At 38.7% G+C, this 19,196-nt stretch overlaps 1 protein-coding gene across 50 annotated transcripts in view; it reads left to right on the forward strand.

The window, feature by feature from the left end:
• HP1BP3 (heterochromatin protein 1 binding protein 3) overlaps nt 1-19,196 on the forward strand; it is a 41,127-nt gene that overhangs the window by 19,539 nt on the left and 2,392 nt on the right. For 13 of the 50 annotated variants that reach the window (XM_081574745.1, XM_081574756.1, XM_081574744.1 and 10 more), the window contains 5 exons: nt 7,865-7,955; nt 12,303-12,462; nt 13,829-13,940; nt 15,358-15,477; nt 15,919-17,690. In XM_081574745.1, coding sequence (XP_081430871.1) covers nt 7,865-7,955; nt 12,303-12,462; nt 13,829-13,940; nt 15,358-15,477; nt 15,919-16,213 — 778 coding nt within the window. In that variant the 3' untranslated portion in view covers nt 16,214-17,690. Of the gene's footprint in view, nt 1-7,864; nt 7,956-12,209; nt 12,463-13,828; nt 13,941-15,357; nt 15,484-15,918; nt 17,691-19,196 lie in introns of those variants that run through there. The other 37 variants (XR_014078290.1, XR_014078288.1, XR_014078293.1 and 34 more) reach the window with 7 other exon arrangements.

Here is a 19,196-nt window from a genome sequence, read left to right on the forward strand (position 1 = left end):
CAGCATTTATTGTTTGTAGTTTTTTTGATGATGGCCATTCTGACTGGTGTAAGGTATTAACTCGTTGTAGTTTTGATTTTCATTTCTCTTATAATAAAAGGTTGAGCATTTTTTCATGTGCTTTTTAACACCTATATGTCTTCTTTGGAGGAATGTCTATTTAGATCTTCCATCCATTTTTTGATTGTTTATTTTTTTTTATGTTGAACTGCATGAGCTGTTTGTGTATTTTGGAGATTAATCCCTTGTCAGTTGCTTTCTTTGCAAATATTTTCTCCCATTCTGAGGGTTTTCTTCTCATTTTGTTTATGGTTTCCTTTGCTGTGCAAAAGCTTTTAAGTTTAATTAGGTACCATTTATTTTTGTTTTTATTTTCATTATTAGACTGATTATTTAGATTGTCACATGTCCTTGTGGATTCGTGCAGACACATTAATTTGTTTAAATTTATAATTCACGGGGTTTATGTTTTGAATGTTTGTGTAAGATATTTGTTATGTTGACTTCTGGGAAATTCTGTTTGTAATCCATAGTCCTTTCTATAGGCAATCTTTGTATTGTGTGCACATTGTCCTGTTATAGTTTAGTACCAGTATTTACCTTGGATTACTGAGGTATAGAATTAGAATTGTTGGGGTTTCAACTCAGAAGCCACATGTTCAGAAAAGCACTCAGTGGTCTTCAGAGTAGCCAGTTCGTCTTTCTCTGTCTGTCTTACTTCACTCAGTATGAGAATCTCTAGGACCATCCATAAAGTGCCAAAGAAATGGGAATCATAGAAGTAATCAGTTCATAGTCCTTGAATTATTTGCTGGTCAAGTCTCTGTACCAGCATTTGACCCAGTTGATGGCTCCCATTTACATGAAACACTTCCTTCACTTGGTTTTCAGAACACTGCCTCTTTCTGATTTTTACTCCCATTCTTTGTAAGTCTCCTAAGGATTCCAGATTTCCCACCTGCCTCCTTAGTGGATGAGTGTCCCAGGGTGAGAGACCTTAGTCTCCCTGTCATCCTTATAACCCTGCTTATGCACCTCAGCTACAACTTTGGGTCTGATAGGCATTGTATGATGCCTACAGAGTGGATAATTCATTTCATTCTCAAAGTTTTAAATACCACCTGTACAATACTAGTGTACAGATAAATCTGGCCTGCATTTATTTATACAGATACCTATTGGCTATCACCACTTGTATGTCTGACTTGATGTGTCCAAAACCAGACTCATGATCCCCCTCTTCCCAGCCCTGTCCCTCCTGTGCCACCAGAAAGGCCCTGCATTTCCCATACCTCCTCCATCAGTTAATGGCAATAACATCTTTCCAGCTTCTGAAGTCAAAAACCTTGGGTTTCTACTGGTGTCTAAACAGTTATTTTGACTTTGTTTTTAAAATATATACATAAACAGACCTCTTTTCATTACCTCCACTATTGTCAATCTTTTCTAAGCCCTGCATCATCTCTTACCTGTGTTAGAGCAATCAGTTTAGTTCAGTCGCTCAGTCGTGTCCGACTCTTTGCAACGCCATGAATCACAGCACGCCAGGCCTCCCTGTCCATCACCAACTCCCGGAGTCTACACAAACCCATGTCCATCGAGTCGGTGATGCCATCCAGCCATCTCATCCTCTTGTCCCCTTCTCCTCTTGCTCCCAATCCTACCCAGCATTAGGGTCTTTGCCAGTGAGTCAACTCTTCGCATGAGGTGGCCAAAGTATTGGAGTTTCAGCTTCAACACCAGTCCTTCCAATGAACACCCAGGACTGATCTCCTTTAGGATGGACTGGTTGGATCTCCTTGCAGTCCAAGGGACTCTCAAGAGTCTTCTCCAACACCACAGTTCAAAAGCATCAATTCTGCGGCCCTCAGCTTTCTTCACAGTCCAACTCTCACATCCATACATGACTACTGAAAAAAACCATAGCCTTGACTAGACAGACTTTTGTTGGCAAAGTAATGTCTCTGCTTTTTAATATGCTGTCTAGGTTGGTCATAACTTTCCTTCCAAGGAGTAAGCATCTTTTAATTTCATGGCTGCAGTCACCATCTGCAGTGATTTTGGAGCCCCAAAAAATAAAGTCTGACACTGTTTCCGCTGTTTCCCCATCTATTTCCCATGAAGTGATGGGACCGGATGCCATGATCTTAGTTTTCTGAATGTTGAGCTTTAAGCCAACTTTTTCACTCTCCTCTTTCACTTTCATCAAGAGGCTCTTTAGTTCTACTTCACTTTCTGCCATAAGGGTAGTGTCATCTGCATATCAGAGGTTATTGATATTTCTCCCGGCAATCTTGATTCCAGCTTGTGCTTCCTCCAGCACAGCGTTTCTCATGATGTACTCTGCATATAAGTTAAGTAAGCAGGGTGACAATATATAGCCTTGACGTACTCCTTTTCCTATTTGGAACCAGTCCGTTGTTCCATGTCCAGTTCTAACTGTGGCTTCCTGACCTGCATACAGGTTTCTCAAGAGGCAGGTCAGGTAGTCTGGTGTTCCCATCTCTTTCACGATTTTCCACAGTTTATTGTGATCCACACAGTCAGAGTCTTTGGCATAGTCAATAAAGCAGAAATAGATGTTTTTCTGGAACTCTTCCTTTTTCGATGATCCAGCGGATGTTGGCAATTTGATCTCTGGTTCCTCTGCCTTTTCTAAAACCAGCTAGAACATCTGGAAATCCTAAGTCTGTCATTTTCTAACTTTATCTCTCTGAAAAAGTTATTCCTTTGTGTTTTGGTTTCCTCACTGGTAAACAGTGTATAACTCAAGGGTTGTTAGGAACCTTCGTACATGTTAACCACTTAGAATAGCTAGTATTAGTCAGTCTAAATTCCAATATAGGACTTCTTGGGTAGCTCAGTGATATAGAATGTGCCTGCCAGTGCAGGAGTCACAGGTTTGATCCCTGGGTCAGGAGGATCCCCTGGAGGAGGAAATGGCAGCCCATTCCAGCTTTCTTCCCTGGACAGTCCCATGGACAGATGAGCCTGGCGTCCTACAGTCCTTGGGGTTGGAAAGAGTCGGACATGACTGAGCAACTGAACACACACACAAATTCCAACATAATTCTTATAGTATGAGCATCACACCATACTAAATATGATTCTGGTGTTTAAAGTAACTTAAGGTGACTTACGGAGAAGGCAATGGCACCCCACTCCAGTACTCTTGCCGGGAAAATCCCATGGATGGAGGAGCCTGGTAGGCTACAGTCCATGGGGTCACTAAGAGTTGGACACGACTGAGCGACTTCACTTTCACTTTTCCCTTTCATGCACTGGAGAAGGAAATGGCAACCCACTCCAGTATTCTTGCCTGGAGAATCCTAGGGACGGCAGAGCCTGGTGAGCTGCCGTCCATGGGGTCGCACAGAGTCGGACACGACTGAAGCGACTTAGCTAGCTAGCTAGCTAGCTAGCTAGCTAGCTAGCTAAGGTGACTTAAACATATAAATCACCTTGTTGGTTTTTTTTAACAATGATTTTTTTGCAACCCTACGGAAAAACTAGGTATGTTAGCTTTACATGGGCTTTGGGTTGGCCTCTAAGAAGGTGTTTTTCAAAGGCAATTTGGCCATACGGCATTAGAAATAAAATCTTAATATCTAATCCTGTGTATTGTGTAACTTGGTCATATTCATTTTTAAGAAAATTGATCTAACAGATTGATACAACTCTTGTTTACAGGACTCTCGACACTCGGAACCTCTCCCCCTTACCTTCCATTCGCCCTGTGCATTGCTTTCTTTTTTATTTCTCAGGGCAGACTTGTTTAATCATCTTATTTAAAAAAAAAAACACCTTGATATAAACAGCTCCTTAAATTTGTACAGGGCTTTTGAGAACACTTTTGGGGATTTCCCTGGAGGTCCAGTGGTTAAGACTCTGGGCTCCCACAGCAAGCACGGGGCATGGGTTTGATCCCTGGTTAGGGAACTAAGATTTGACATGCCTCCTGGCACGTCCAAATAATTTAAATAAATGAAAGTGGGCACTTCTTTTAAAAATGTAAAAAAAAAAAAAAAAAAAGACTACTTCTGTTTACATTGTTTTCTGTAATTTTCAAAATAGACTTAAGAAATATGTATTCCTACCTCAGTTTTGCTGATAAAAGTCTTACCCTGGGTTACCTGGCTAGTCACTGGTGAAAGCAGAGCTGTATTTCATTTTTTGGTTATAACTTTACTTTTTCCACTGTTCTGGACAGTTCATTAACATACTGAAAGTGCAGGCCTAGCATAGTAAAAATGCAGAATCTGAAATCAGACTGCCCATGTTTATAATCCGGAGAAGGCAATGGCACCCCACTCCAGTACTCTCGCCTGGAAAATCCCATGGATGGAGGAGCTTGGTAGGCTGAAGTCCATGGGGTCGCTGAGAGTCAGACACAACTGAGCGACTTCACTTTCACTTTTCACTTTCATGCATTGGAGAAGGAAATGGCAACCCACTCCAGTGTTCTTGCCTGGAAAATCCCAGGGACGGGGGAGCCTGGTGGGCTGACGTCTATGGGGTCGCACAGAGTCGGACACGACTGAAGCGACTTAGCAGCAGCAGCATGTTTATTATCTGGTTCTTCCACTGCCTGACTGTGTGACCCTGAAGAAGTGACTTAATTTTTCCGTCACTTAATTTCTCCCCTTCAGTAAAGTATGAGCGGTTTAGTTCAGTTGCTCAGTCGTGTCCAACTCTTGTGACCCCATGGACTGCAGCATGCAAGGCTTCCCTGTCCATCACCACCTCCCGGAGCTTGCTCAGACTCATGTCCATCGAGTCAGTGACGCCATCCAACTATCTCATTCTCTGTTGTCCCTGTCTCCTCCTGCCTTCAGTCTTTCCCAGCATCAGGGTCTTTTCCAATGAGTCAGTTCTTGTATCAGGTGGCCAAAGTATTGGGAGTTTCAGCATCAGTCCTTCCAATGAATATTCTGAATTGATTTCCTTTAGGATTGACTAGTTTGATCTCCTTGCAGTCCAAGGGACTCTCAAGAGTCTTCTCCAGCACCACAGTTCAAAAGCATGAATTCTTCAGAGCTCAGCTTTATGGTCCAACTCTCTCACATCCCTACATGACTACTGGAAAAGTCATAGCTTTGACTAAGTGGACCTTTGTTGGCAAAGTAATGTCTCTTGCTTTTTAATATGCTGTCTAGGTTGGTCATAGCTTTTCTTCCAAGGAGCAAGCGTCTTTTACTACACAGCATGGCTCATAGTTCATTCAGTTAGACAAGGCTGTGGTCCATGTGGTCAGTTTGGTTAGTTTTCTGTAAAGTGTGGGCAGTGGTAGTACCTGTTTATTTGGGTTGTTGTTGTCTCTTGTTTATTCTACACTTGTAAAACATTTAGAACAACACTTAGCACCATCACATGTACAAAGTGTTGTGATATTTATATCTTGCAGAATTTTTTAGAAAAGGGAGTTGTGCCAGGCAGTTAACACTAAGGTACAGAGATGGGACTTGAATGGACCCTATCCAGTTGTGTCCCATCCCATTGAGATGGCTCTAGAAGAATGTATAGAATTTAGATTGGATGATGGAGTGGTGAAGATGTTCTCAAAGGAGTTTCATGAGAAAATTTAGAGGCAAGAGTTGGCATTCTTTTTTGGGAACGGAAAGAAGCCTGTGTCTGACTGGCTCTAGACTAACAAGAGGTGGGAGGGACCAAGCCTTGAAAGAGTTTGGCACCTGTCAGTTGAGTAACATGATAAAAGAGGCCGTTATAGATATAATGACCCAATAGTGGTGTACTCTGAAGACAAAGCAGCCTGGTGCCCAGAGTGGAGGCCGTGGTGGCTTGTACTAAAGTTACAGCAAGGATGAGAGACAAAGGGCCTGAGAGGTTTTGAAGCACTTAATAAGTATGGTTTACCTGAAGGTAGGAGTGAGTGATAGAACTCTTGAGATTTTTCTAAAGGCCCAGGATAAGGTATATATCAGGGTAGTGATTGGTATTGCTGAGGAAACAAAATGTTAAGGGAATCAGTTTAACTGATGACTCATTTCCTAGAGCATTTGAACCTTGCTTAAGAAGATTCTTCTCAGATGAGTTACTTAATTTGATACAAGAGTCTAGGGTTTCAGTGTTTTACTCAAGCTATGTAATCCTCTTTGGAATCGAACTTACAGAGCAACTAATAGAGAAATCATGGACAGTTAAATCATTCCTTCGGTTGTGTTCCCAAAGCTCTGTGCACATGCTTCAACCCTGACCCATATAATTCTTTGCCGTAATTATTATGTTTTCATCATCTCTTAAATTCTTTAAGTTTAGTGACTGGATCTAAGTGTTAATTCTTACATAACCATAGTAAATACTCAGTAAATATTTATGGGATGAATGACTTTGAGTATGTTTTGGGTTATGACATAAATCATATTTGTCCTGAATGGAACAGCACTGGCTTAGAAATATTTTGATTGTGATTTGATGGGGAGGGAGTTTCTTCATTTGGAGTGTCACAGTGTACATGATTTGTTAGTATGGTTTCTACTTTTTTTTTTTGGCCAAACTGCACAGCATGTTTGATCTTAGTTCCCCGACCAGGGATTGAACCCGTGCTGCCTGCATTGGAAGCTGGAGTCTTAACACGGGACCGCCAGGAAAGCCCCATAGTTTTTCCTCTTTAGCATCCTATTAGAACATGAGATCTCCTCTACTTTTCCTCTCCAATCACATGGATAATGTAATCAGTAATTCTAGTGTCAACTCAGCCTGTAATGTTTATTGATTAGATAAAAGATTTAAAATTTCTTCTCTTCATTAATGGAAAGTATGGAAGCTCAGTAAAGGACGTCAAGTGGTAATAGTTCGGCCCTCATTATTCTGCTCCTCAGTGGGCTGTCAAGTTATTGATCTTCTCAACTTACCAAGTAATCAGTTTCAGATAAGTCTCATGATTTTCTGCTGGTTGAGTGCTATTCTAGTAATTCTGCGGAGGTGTGGCGAAAACATCACCAATCTTTCGGATTTCAATTAACTGTCTCTTCGGACGTCCTGTCATTAGCCTGGGTTATAGCTTTCTGTTTTGTCCTGTCGTGTACTGCAGACCCCTTTAAGCTCTAAGTCAGCCTGACTAATTTCTCCCTACACCTGAGATTCTCCACCCACCACTAAGACCATTGCCCCTTGACAGAGCAGCTTTTGCTTCAATGCTTTATTCTTATGTTTTTAATGAAATTCACTTTCCTTGTGCTTGCCATTTGATTTTGATGACCTGGGGTTTTTTTGTGTTTGTTTGGTTTTTTTTTTTAAACGACAGCCCTTTAAAGGCAGAGATGCTATGCTAAAAAAAAAACAAAAACTGTTTTCTTTCTCAGAGAATTATATTTTATTAGGCTGACTTTAGATAACTGGATTGCAAAAAATGACTCCAGTTTTGTTGATGTGTATATACGTGTGTGTGTGTGTGTGTATTTTAGATCTAGGAGTTTTGCCTCAGAGAATGTCAGAATTAGATGGGACTATAAAGAAACCCATTCTTTGCTTGATTTCAAAGTTGTGTTGCTATTGTCTGATGGTAATAAAGAGATTTTTGGAGTGCCCTGGCAAGTGGGAAATTGGTTCCATAGGCTTGGTTTTAGAGAAGTAGCTCTCAAATGTTTTGCTTCCAGGACCTCCTTATGTACTACATAGTTCTGTATGGTACCTGGTTCTGTAATAATTTAGCTTCTTGCTTGAAGAAAAAAACAATACCACTTATTAAGAGTGCCAACAACTTACTACTTTATTGTCCATTTTAACAAAGTACTAAACGTGTAATAGGAATCAGAACTTTAGTTGTTTAGAATGACCCTGGATCTGCTTTTTCAAATCTTTGCTTCATTGATGTATTAATCGCTATTTTCTGTTTTCTCTGCAGGCCTCAGCTATTGAAGAATGCTCTGCAGAGAGCAGTAGAGAGGGGCCAGTTAGAACAAATAACTGGCAAAGGTGCTTCTGGAACATTCCAGGTTAGAGGCTCAAAGGGTTGGTTGTAGAGAAGTAGTTCTCAAAAGTTTTTGTTTCAGGACGTCCTGATACTCTTAATTTATTGAGGACCCCAAGACCTTGTGTTTATGTGGGTTATACATATTAATATTTACCATATTAGAAATTATAACTGAGGACCTTTTTAGATATTTATTCTTTTTAAAAGTAATAAACCCGTTACATGTTGACATAACACTTTCTATGAAAACTGCGTTTCCCATAATGAGAAGGTTATTATGTTTTTACGAAAGTCTTTACTGTCTAGCTTAATAGAAGACAGCTGGTATCTGTTTTTAATATATTTAGGGTTACATCTGTGAAGAAAATCCAGCTCACACCCAGTACTTAAATGTGGAGTAATTAGGGTAATTTTCAAAAGTCAATAGTAATAGCTTTATTGAAGTATGATTTGTATACTGTAAGATATAATCATTTTACATTACAATTTATGATTCAGTAAAATTTAGTAAATTTACAGTGTTTTACACCTATCACTGTAGTCCAGTTTTAGAGCATTTCCATCACCCCCAAAAACTCCTGTGCCCATTCGCATCACTCTCTGTTCCCATCCCCATCCAGCCTACTCATCTCACCTTCCTGTGTAGATTACCTTTTACAGCTTTCACACAAAATCACACAATATGTGCTCTTTTGTGTCTGATTTCTTTCACTTAGCATAATATTTTTTTTAGTTTTATCCATGTTGGAGCAGAAATCAATACTTTGATTCCTTTTATTGCCAAATAGTATTCCATAATCTGACATATTTTATTTATCCATTCACAAGTTATTTCTGCTTTTCAGCTACTGTGATTAATATTGCCTGTGAACATTTATGTCCAGGTCTTTGTGTGTGTATATGTTTTTATTTCCCTTGTGGTAAAGTAGGAGTGTGGGCTGCCTGGACTACATGGTAAATCTATTCTAAGAAACTGCCAAAGTGGCTGCATCATTTTTCATTCCCACCAGCAGTGTGTGTATAAGGGTTCCAGCTTCTCCTTATCTTTGCCAACTCTTACTGTCTTTTTTTAAATTATACCCATACTAGTAGATACAAAGCGGTTTCTCATTGTAGTTTTAGTTTGCATTTCCCGAAGACTACTGATGTTAACCATTTTTTCTTGGACTTATTGGACATTTATTTATCTTCTTTGGTAAAATGTCTAGTCACATCCTTTGCTTATTTTTAGAATTGAGCTATTTGTCTTATTATCAGTTATAAGAGTTATATGTGAAAGTCAAAGTGTTGGCCGCTCAGTTGTTTCCAACTCTTTGCAACCCCATGGACTGTAGTCCACCAGACTCCTCTGTCCATGGGATTTCCCAGGCAAGAATATTGGAGTGGGTTGCCATTCCCTTCTCCAGGCTATCTTCCTAACCCTGGGATTGAACTCAGGACTCCTGTATTGCAATCAGATTCTTTACCCCCTGAGCTACCAGGGAAGCCCCATTTAAGCCCCTATATAAGAGTTACATAACTAGATACAAGTTCTTCTTCAGATACGTGATTTGCAAATAATTTCTCCTACTCGGTAACCCATGGTTTCACATTCTTAATGATGTCTTTTGAAGCACAAAAGTGTTTAATTTTGGTAAAGTCCAGTTGATCATTTTTCTCAGTTGCTTGTTTGTTGATGACTTATCTAATAAATCATTGCCTAGCTTGAAATCAAGTTTACTCTTACTTATCTTTTGAGAGTTTATGGTTTTAACTCGTACATGTAGATCTGTGATCCATTTTGAGTTAAGTTTTACGATGTGCGATAAGGATATAAATGATGTTTCTGCATGTGGACATCCAATTGTCCCAACAGCACTTACTGAAAAGACTGTCCCTTCCTTGTTGAATTGCCTTGGCACTTTTATCAAAACGTAATTGACCATGAGTGTAAGGGGTTTTTTCTGTACTCTTCAGTTCTGTTCCGTTGATCTATATGTGAGGATCACAGTGTCTTGATGACTGTAGCTTTATACTTTATAGTAAGTTTTGAAATTGGCAAATATAGTCCTCTCTTAACTTTTTCTTTTTCAAAATTACTTTGACTGCTGTGGGTCTTGTGCATTTCCATATGGTTTTTACGATTCATTCATCAGTTTTCACAGAAATCCACCTGAGGTTTTGGCAGAAATTGCATTGAACCTATAGATCAATCCAGAAGCAATCACTGCTTTTACAATATTGAGTTTTCCAATCCATGGACAAGGACTGTCTTTTCGTTTATTTAGATCTTTAACTTCTCTCAGCAGTGCTTTGTAGTCTTCAGTGTATAGATCTTACATTTCTTTTGTTAAATTTATTCCTAAATATTTTGTTCTTTTTCCATACTATTGTGAATGGAACTTTATTTTCATTTTTCAGAGTGCTCACTGCTGTCCAGTAGAAATACATTTGGTTTGTCTAGTGTTCTTGTATCCTGCAACCTGCTGAACTCATTTACTAGTCTAGAGTTTTTTGTAGGTTCCTTGGGACTTTGGGGGTGGATTCCCTAGGATTTTCTACTTACAGGATAATGTCATCTGCAAATAAAGACCATTTTACTTCTTCCTTTCCAATTTGGATGTCTTTTTTTTTCCCCCCTCCATGCCTGTTCACTGGATAGAACATCTACAGTGATGAGGATAGATGTCTTTGTCTTTTTACCCATCTTAAAGGGAAAACATTCATTTTTTTTCCACCGTTAAAGCTGTAGATTTTTCATAAATGCATATTATCAGATTGAGAAAGTTCTGTTACTAGTTTGTTGGAAGTTTATGGTGAATGGTTGTTAGATTTGTCACATACTGTTCTAAAACTCTTGAGATGATCATATGCTTTTTGTCCTTAATTCTGTTAATATAGTATATTATACTAATTGATCTTGTGGAATTTCTTAAATTACATTAAAATTGCCGTGTGAAGCCTGAAACCATATTAGTAAGCTCCTTGTACTCTGTAACCTTAAATTTCTTTGGTCTGTCTTGAACTTTGAGTGTATCTCTTTTAACTGTAATTTTATAACACAGTTGTTTGAAAAATAGTAGTTCACTGAGTCATGTAGATTTTTAAAATGTTGACATATTTCATCAAAAATAACAAAAACATATTCATTAATATCACCTACTGATTTCATAAGAACATTTAAGTATTGGGAAATTATTGTGCTCATAATGGTAGGTGCAGATTTTCCACAATTTATCTCTTGAAAAGTTAAATCTATCATTTGACAACAAATACTGTCAGTTGTTTTCCTTGAGTTGATAGGCTTACTTAATTCATTTTCAAGAAAATGTCTACCAGATACCCAAGTCTGGATGGCCATAGATTATCTATTAATTGTTCCTTCAAGTAAAAAGGGTATTCCATGAAAAATGTAGCTAATTCAGCTCAGAACTCAATCATGAGGTGATTTTCCTTGAGACTGTCACATGCAGCTGGCGTGCCTTATACATTCTTCTCATTTTGCCCATAGACTGTCAAAAAGACATGCGTTGGAGTTGAGATTTAATAAAATCGTTTTTATATCAAAGACATTCCTATATGAAGCTGGCTTTTATTTTTCTTCCATAAGTATATAGTAGTAAAAAATGCACTAACTATTGGGCCATTTTTGTGCCTCCACCATGATTTGTAGTGAAGTAATAGCAGTTTTACTCATCATCATTTTTCCACACATCAGTGCAAATGTCATCACAGTGGAAAAGACAAACCCATCTTAGTATTATTATGAAAACAGTTCTAACCTTAGACATCCCATGAAAGGGTCTCAAGAATTGTTTGGGGTTTTTGGACCTTTCTTTTGAGAATCTCTGTTGTAGACCATACCTCAGTTTGTTCTTTGACCGTTTTGCTTAACTGGTGCTAACTTTTTTAGCACTGGTGCCTTTTGTCCTTGAGATACGCTATATAATTTTCTGTTATACCCCAAATATTTGTCAGACTTTTTGCTATTTTCCTTACAAGATTAAAAAGACTGTTATTTTTATAAATACTCCATTTTTCAAGTTCAGAAAAAAGTAGTCTCAAAAATGTTAATTTATCAGGGACATAACCAGTTAACCTCCTTTTTGGAGTAGAGCTGTCATTCTCTTTGGATTAGGTTGGCTTTTGCTATTTTCAGTTGGATGGAGGGATAGATAGAAGGCAAAAATATCCACAGGCGGGTTGGGACTCCTCAGTTAGATTGAATACCTGATGAGTGGGAAGAGAAAGTCCCTAACCTGACAATTTATCGTAAAACGTATCTGTGCTAATGCAGGAACTCCGACCCACCTGGTGCAGAGGAGTCTTGTCTTGAGCTGCTTTGGGAGAGTGTTGTCTTGATGCTTTTCTCTTCCTCCTTGGAAAACAGCTGAAGAAATCAGGGGAGAAACCCCTGCTTGGTGGAAGCCTGATGGAATATGCAATCTTGTCTGCCATTGCTGCCATGAATGAGCCGAAGACCTGCTCCACCACTGCTCTGAAGAAGTACGTCCTGGAGAACCACCCAGGGACCAATTCCAACTACCAAAGTAAGACAGGGTGGGGCACGCTCAGTGGGGACCCAGGGAAGGTGGGGGAGTTACCTTGTGGGAATATCTTCAGAGATCGTGCTGTTGATGAAAGAGCATTAACTACTGACTGAAAACCAAGAGGGAACAACTTAACAAATTTATTATTTACAAAAAGACAAAAAAGATTTACCCCTAATTTATAGTATCTGCTGAAGATGAGAATTTGATTTCACTTTACTATAAAGATTTTTTATGCTGATTTTTATTGTAATAGAGATAAATTTCTAGATTCAAACACCTCTCAAGTGGGACTTGCAGTGGTACAGTGGTTAAGATTTCGAGCTTCAGTGCAGGGGAGGTGGTTTTCCCAGTCCATGTGGCATGGCCAAAAAAAAAAAATCTCTCAAGTATAGTATCTTTTTACCTTCTTCTGAATGTTTACCGAAACATCTAATGTCAGCCTGAAACCAAACCAGTGGGTTAAAATACGACTTACGTGATTTCTTATTGACTTAATCCCTATACAGAAAATACTTTTTAATAGATACATTTACCCTGTCAGGAGATGATTGAGGTTAGAAACCTTGCTATAGCAGCATTATCATCTGTGGATTAGTGAGATACATTTTCTCACTGAACTATGAGAGTAGGCACAATGGTGTAGGGTGAGGAACATGGAAATTAAGGAACAGAAAATACAAACCTAGAATATATTGTTTTAAATGAAACACTTAATTTCGAGGTCTTAATGTTGACTTTTAACATATGCAATATGTATTTTTTAATGTTATGAAGGAATGCTTTGTGATTTTGTGTGAAAGATGAGGACTGGTGAGGCCTTTAGGAGCCATGATAATGTTTTGCTACTATTTGCTGATTCATGCGATAATATGGTTTATCTTTATAGACATTTTCCTAAGTGCTTATCAGTACTTACAGGCACTCAGTAAATATTTAAATGAATAGAAGTAGTGAGAGAGCGAGTGTTAAGTCAACAGTTCCCCGTTTGTGTGCAACTGTAGGGCAGGTCACTAGTCACTCTAGGCCACTGTTTCACTGTCTGTGCAGTGAGGGGTTTGACACAATGGTCTCTGAAGTCTCATCTCAGTATAATTAATTCTTGCCAAATTTGTGGGCACTTAATAGTAATTTAGTAAATTAGTTAATAATCCTTTTGACCACAAAGTATTCATTTAGCATGTGAAAGTTGTTCAGTCACGTCCGACTCTTTGCAGTCCCATGGATATACAGTCCATGGAATTCTCCAGGCCAGAATACTGGCTGTGACAGAATAATAATAAATTAATGCATGATAGATTGTAGTTGAGAGAAGTATCAAATCTGAATAAACAAATACTTTCTTCATTTCTGAATTTTTGTCCAGTGCATTTGTTGAAGAAAACCCTGCAGAGATGTGAAAAGAATGGGTGGATGGAGCAGATCTCTGGTAAAGGGTTCAGTGGCACCTTCCAGCTCTGTTTTCCCTATTATCCCAGGTAAGCACCCAGCCCATAATGTGAAGTAGTGGTCATTGCCAATTTTAAAAATCTGACTCCAGATTACAGGTATGGCTCCACTTATTTGCCCTTATTACCGTTACACTGAACTGAATGTACTTGAAAAGAAAGACTTCTTCAGGCAATATTGTTTTAGAGCAGAAGGTTTTCATATAATAGGGGATTGATTTGGCCTATCCTGCTGGAGCTCATTTTTAGCCAAGTGTTCCTGAAATCAAGCATTGAGTTCTTTGAGATCCTTTGCCAGTCATTAACATGTTCATTCCTGCTAATAAGAAATAAAGTACATGATGATGACAGGAAGATTATTAGAGGATTATTTGTTTTTATTGTCCAGTACCAAGTAGGGGGAACATTGGGTACTTCTAAGAATGCTAATCTGCCTTCTTCATACTATAGACACAAGGACATTTTTTTTTTAAAACTTGTCTCTTATACATGCCTTATTTATTCATTGAACCAAAAAATGTATTGAGCACCTCCTATGGACCAGACATTTTTCTGTGTACCAAGGCTATTGCCTTTTTGTACTTTGATTTCCAGTCAAGTGCCGTGACAGTTAACACTAAAAGCTATTTTAGCAGGCATATAGTGTGTAGCTTTCTTATGTTGCTCTTTGTCCATAAACGTGCCAAGTCATGTTCTACACCCTCCTGTGTAGGAGCTGCGTGCATGGGGCTCAGTCATATCCGACTTTTTGTGACCCCATGGGCTGTAGCCTGCCAGGGTCCTCTGTCCATGGGATTTCCCAGGTCAGAACACTGGAGTGGGTTGCCATTTCCTTCTCTAGGTGCATAAACATAAAGTGTTACTTTGTTAAATGTACAGTATTTGAATTTTTCAAATGTTTAGCTTTAAATATAATTCTTAAAATCATGTACATACAGTGTTATGATTTAAGGATTTCTTAATCAGTGGTACCAAGTTTTCTATCATTAAGGACAAAGAAAAGTTAGAAAATCCTTGCTGAATTTCTCAAAAACTTTGAAGAGATTCAGGCTTTATGAGGTCTTGTATCATAAGGGCAAAAGATATATACTGATGTATAGACTATTCATCTCCATATGGACCATTCACTGCTGTATATTCAATGGCTGATACAGTGCCGAACACACATCAGGAGTTTAAAAAACTACTAAATAAGTGATTAAGTGTCAATTTTATTAAATGGAGAGAGGAAGAGAATGAGTTATGTTTGAGACTTTTACAGATTTGTCATAACTTCATTTGAGTGTTCAAAATAGGTTAAATTGTGACCTGGTATTTGTAACTTAACCTGACTTAATTGGGGAGTGTGGGAGGAAGTGAGTGATGTCCAGGAAAGAGCATATCTAGGTTCACATCCTTTTTCTTGTCCCGATGGGACTTCTCTTTATCTAATATTCTTTCTCACTAGCCCAGGAGTTCTGTTTCCAAAGAAAGAGCCAGATGATTCTAAAGATGAGGATGAGGATGAAGATGAAGATGATTCATCAGAGGAAGACTCTGAAGATGAAGAGCCACCACCGAAGAGAAGGTTCGAGTGTGCGGGAAACACTTCTTAGAGCTGAGAGTGGCCATGATAGGAGAGGCCGTGAGAAACATGTCAGCAACTCCCGGATCCTTGTCAAGGGCTCTGGGTGACATTTGAACTTACCCACTCCTGAGAATTCAGAGGCTCTAAACTTGTGAAACACTGTGAATATTTACTCTTTGGTCAGACCTCTGTGTGTGTGTGTGTAGTTTGGTTATTTGAAGAAAAATAATTCCATGTTTTAAAAAGATAGAATTATGTGTAGACTTCCAGAATTGGTCAATTTTTATACAATTTTAGATGAAAAGTTATAACCCATATTCTTCTTCTTAATGTAGGTGATTTTACTTTGTGCTGTTTCTTTTCTGGCAAAGTATCTTGTCATCACAGTGAAGTGAAACTCTCAAGTAGTAAGTGATTGCCTTCGCTCTTTGGTTCTCACAGGTTGCAGAAGAAATCCCCAGCCAAGTCACCTGGGAAGGCTGCAGCCATGAAGCAAAGAGGGTCCAAGCTGGCGCCCAAAGTCCCAGCTGCCCAGCGAGGGAAAACGAGGCCCCTGCCCAAGAAAGCCCCTCCTAAAGCGAAAACTCCTGCCAAGAAAGCCAGACCGTCACCCTCAGTCATCAAGAAACCTAGTGGTAGCTCTTCCAAGAAGCCTGCAGCCAGTGTGAGAAAGGAAGTGAAATTGCCTGGCAAGGGCAAATCTACCATGAAGAAATCGTTCAAAGCAAAAAAGTAAATTTTATAGGAAAAAGGGTATCATGATGAAATTCAAAATCTTATTTTCTAAGGTCAGTGTGCATTTGTTTTAGTTTTGATGCTTTTAAAATCACATTTTCCCCCCTATGAACATTATTGGGAGGGAATATAAATAATCCAGGTTAGCCATTTGTTAGCGTTAGGTGCTGCTCTTGGTGCCTGCCCCCCCCTCCCCCAGTCATTTTAATTTCTGCGATAATTTTGGACTTTTCCTGAACTGTAGAGTCTGTACTTGTCCTTTTTTCTCCCTCCACCACAGCCCTCTTTCTTTTTTAATGGTCAGCTTTGGCTTTCTTTTTTTCCTTCCAGTTTTATCTAAACAGTTGCAAAGATTTTTATATTTGTTAGAAACCATGGAGAATGAGATGCTGGTCAGGTGCTGGGCGTAAAAAGGAGACAGCATAGCACTGACTGAATCATAAAGCCTCCTGCCTAGAGGCTTCACTTACAGCTGTAATAACTAATCTTATTTATAAAACCACTCCACTAACCCTCTCTCTCTCCAACTATAAACACAGAGATGTCTTAGCTTTGGGAATAGGCCAAACGCACCCTGATCTCATTAGATTCTGAAGATCCATGACTCCTTTGGGCCACTTTTCCATTGCTAAATTTCCAGTTATTTTTCATTGACCCCTGGGCATCGCATTCCCACAACAGCAAGCACAAGGTCTCTCCACCACTTGGTTCTTGACTGAAGAGGAAATATAGAAACATATTGAATTTGTGATTTCTGGTGTCACCTGTATTACCAAAAATTAAAACAAAATCTTGATCAGATAGTTAAATATATTTTTAATATTTGGAGCATGAATGGTCACTTCCTCTTTCCCTTTTTTATAAGGAAATGGAGAGTTATACCATTGCTAATGTAGAAACATGAAATGAAAAAACATACAATTTGCTAAAATATTTCAAATTTATCTGTGGGTTTTTTCCCTTCTTTTCTTTCCACAGCACTTTTGATAACAAACAAGTGGCTTCCTTTTTTGAGTTTATTTAAAAAGAGAAAAGAAAAAACAAATAAAGCCTGACTACCTAACCCTTCCTTATTTGTATTTGTTTTAGTATCGTGAAGTTGTGTTCAATAGTATTAGCTTCCTAAGAAATATTGATTTCCAGTTATCATTTATCCTCCCTGTGGCACTTGACATTTTAATTGTCTTAAATTTTTTGGTGTACATCTTCTGGCCCGTGAGTGCTGCCAGAGGCAAAATATGTTTGTTTAATCCATTCCATTTGCATTGTCTCCTGGGATCCCGTCTGCAGCCTGAGACGTGGCTGGGAATTGGACTTGAGAAGACTGGCTTGAGTTAGATCCAGAATCATGTGTGATCCCATCATGAGTTTATTGGAATTTGTGTTGCATGTAAGGCAATCTTTTCCTGTTGTAAATCTTCCTTTTTTTATGTACATATATTTTGAAAAATATGAATAAACATGGAATTTTAAAAGCTGCTGAACTGTAGCTTGTATTTAAAAGTTTCTGGAATTCCTCAGAAGTAGTGTTTTACTCACTTTGAGCCTTCTCTGCTCCTTGCACTAGCTGTTGTCCATTTCCCTTTTTAAATACAAGCTCCAACAAGCTCCAGTTTATTTGCTTTTTTGAATTTTTAAATGGATGGTGAATGTTTTTAATGCATTGAACCTGATTATTCAGTGCATAAGGGATTTTTAAAAATCACTTTGTATTTTATCAAGGTCCCTGTTTTCAAGGTCATAAATTGCAGTTTTTCATGTTTAGTGTTCAGATATGTCCTTGAACTAGAAAAAAAGACAACATTGCAAAAAGATTGATAAATCCTAGACCTACTTCTAGAAAGTAATCTAATTTTCTGTTAAGCTATTTAGCAGGTAATAATTCTTTTTTTTTTATATATATTTTTATTTTAAATCATTTATTTATTTGGGTCTTAGTTGCTACATGTGGGATCTAGTTCCCTGACCAGGGATCAAATCTAGGCCCCCTGGATTGAGAGCTCAAGAGTCTTAGCCACTAAACCACCAGGGAAGTCCAATAATTCTTAATATTACAGTTGTTAGGTACCTGTGCTAAGAACACTCTTCTGGAATCAAAAAAGTGAGGATTTCAGTTGGTTTCTGTGTTTTGTTGTAAAGAGATTGCCTGAACAGTCATCTGGTGGCTATATTGTGTATCAGGCACTCTGGAGTAGAGGGAGACATTGAGATCGTTTCAGCTCCCTTTACACCCTGACATTCTGTTAAATCCACAGAATTCAGGTGAAGACGGAACTGTCCTTGATTTTAGCATCATGTATAGGGAAAAGACGAGAGCCATTGCACTTTTCCAGGGAAAATCCCCCGCTGTCAAAGATATGTACCTTCCTGATGTTGAGATAAAGGGATGTTTGGGTTTTTTTCCCTTTCAGGCATTCTCAAGGAGCAGAATGCACAATTTTTGCTTCCATGTTACAGAAAGGTAAACCAAACCCAAGAAAGAACCCAACAATTCCTAACCCGGATCAGTGGCTTCAGTACTGTCAGTGGCTTTTAGTGAGCTCAGCTGCAGTGTTTCACATGTCCTTAAACCACCTACAAACAGCCTTTGATAGGTGACTCAGAAGGTGCTGGGAGAGAGGGTTGGCTTCTTAAAGCTCAAATGAGAAAGAAGAGATACCACTTCAGAGAAGGGTGGAGACTTTTTTTTAGAATTATGACAGAAGCTTTCAACACAGGGAGAACTCCATCCTAACCATCCACGCAGATTTAACTAAAGGAAGCCTGACCCAGTCATGTCTGTTGGCTTTAACTAATGGAAAGGTACATGAAAACAAGGGCTAGGTAATATGCCTGTACCTTAGACATTTGTTTTCCGTCATTCCTCTTTTGTAAAATTTTGTCAGCCCAGTCCAGGCTTACTTAACCTATCCTTATACCTTCTTTAAAGAACCTAAGAAGTTATTCTTGCTTGAGCTGAAGTACCTTGCCATCCTAAAGTGTCA

The sequence above is a fragment of the Giraffa tippelskirchi genome, chromosome 3 (assembly GCF_054371585.1).
Source record: "Giraffa tippelskirchi isolate mGirTip1 chromosome 3, T2T-mGirTip1v1.2.pri, whole genome shotgun sequence".
In the NCBI taxonomy this organism is placed as follows: domain Eukaryota; kingdom Metazoa; phylum Chordata; class Mammalia; order Artiodactyla; family Giraffidae; genus Giraffa; species Giraffa tippelskirchi.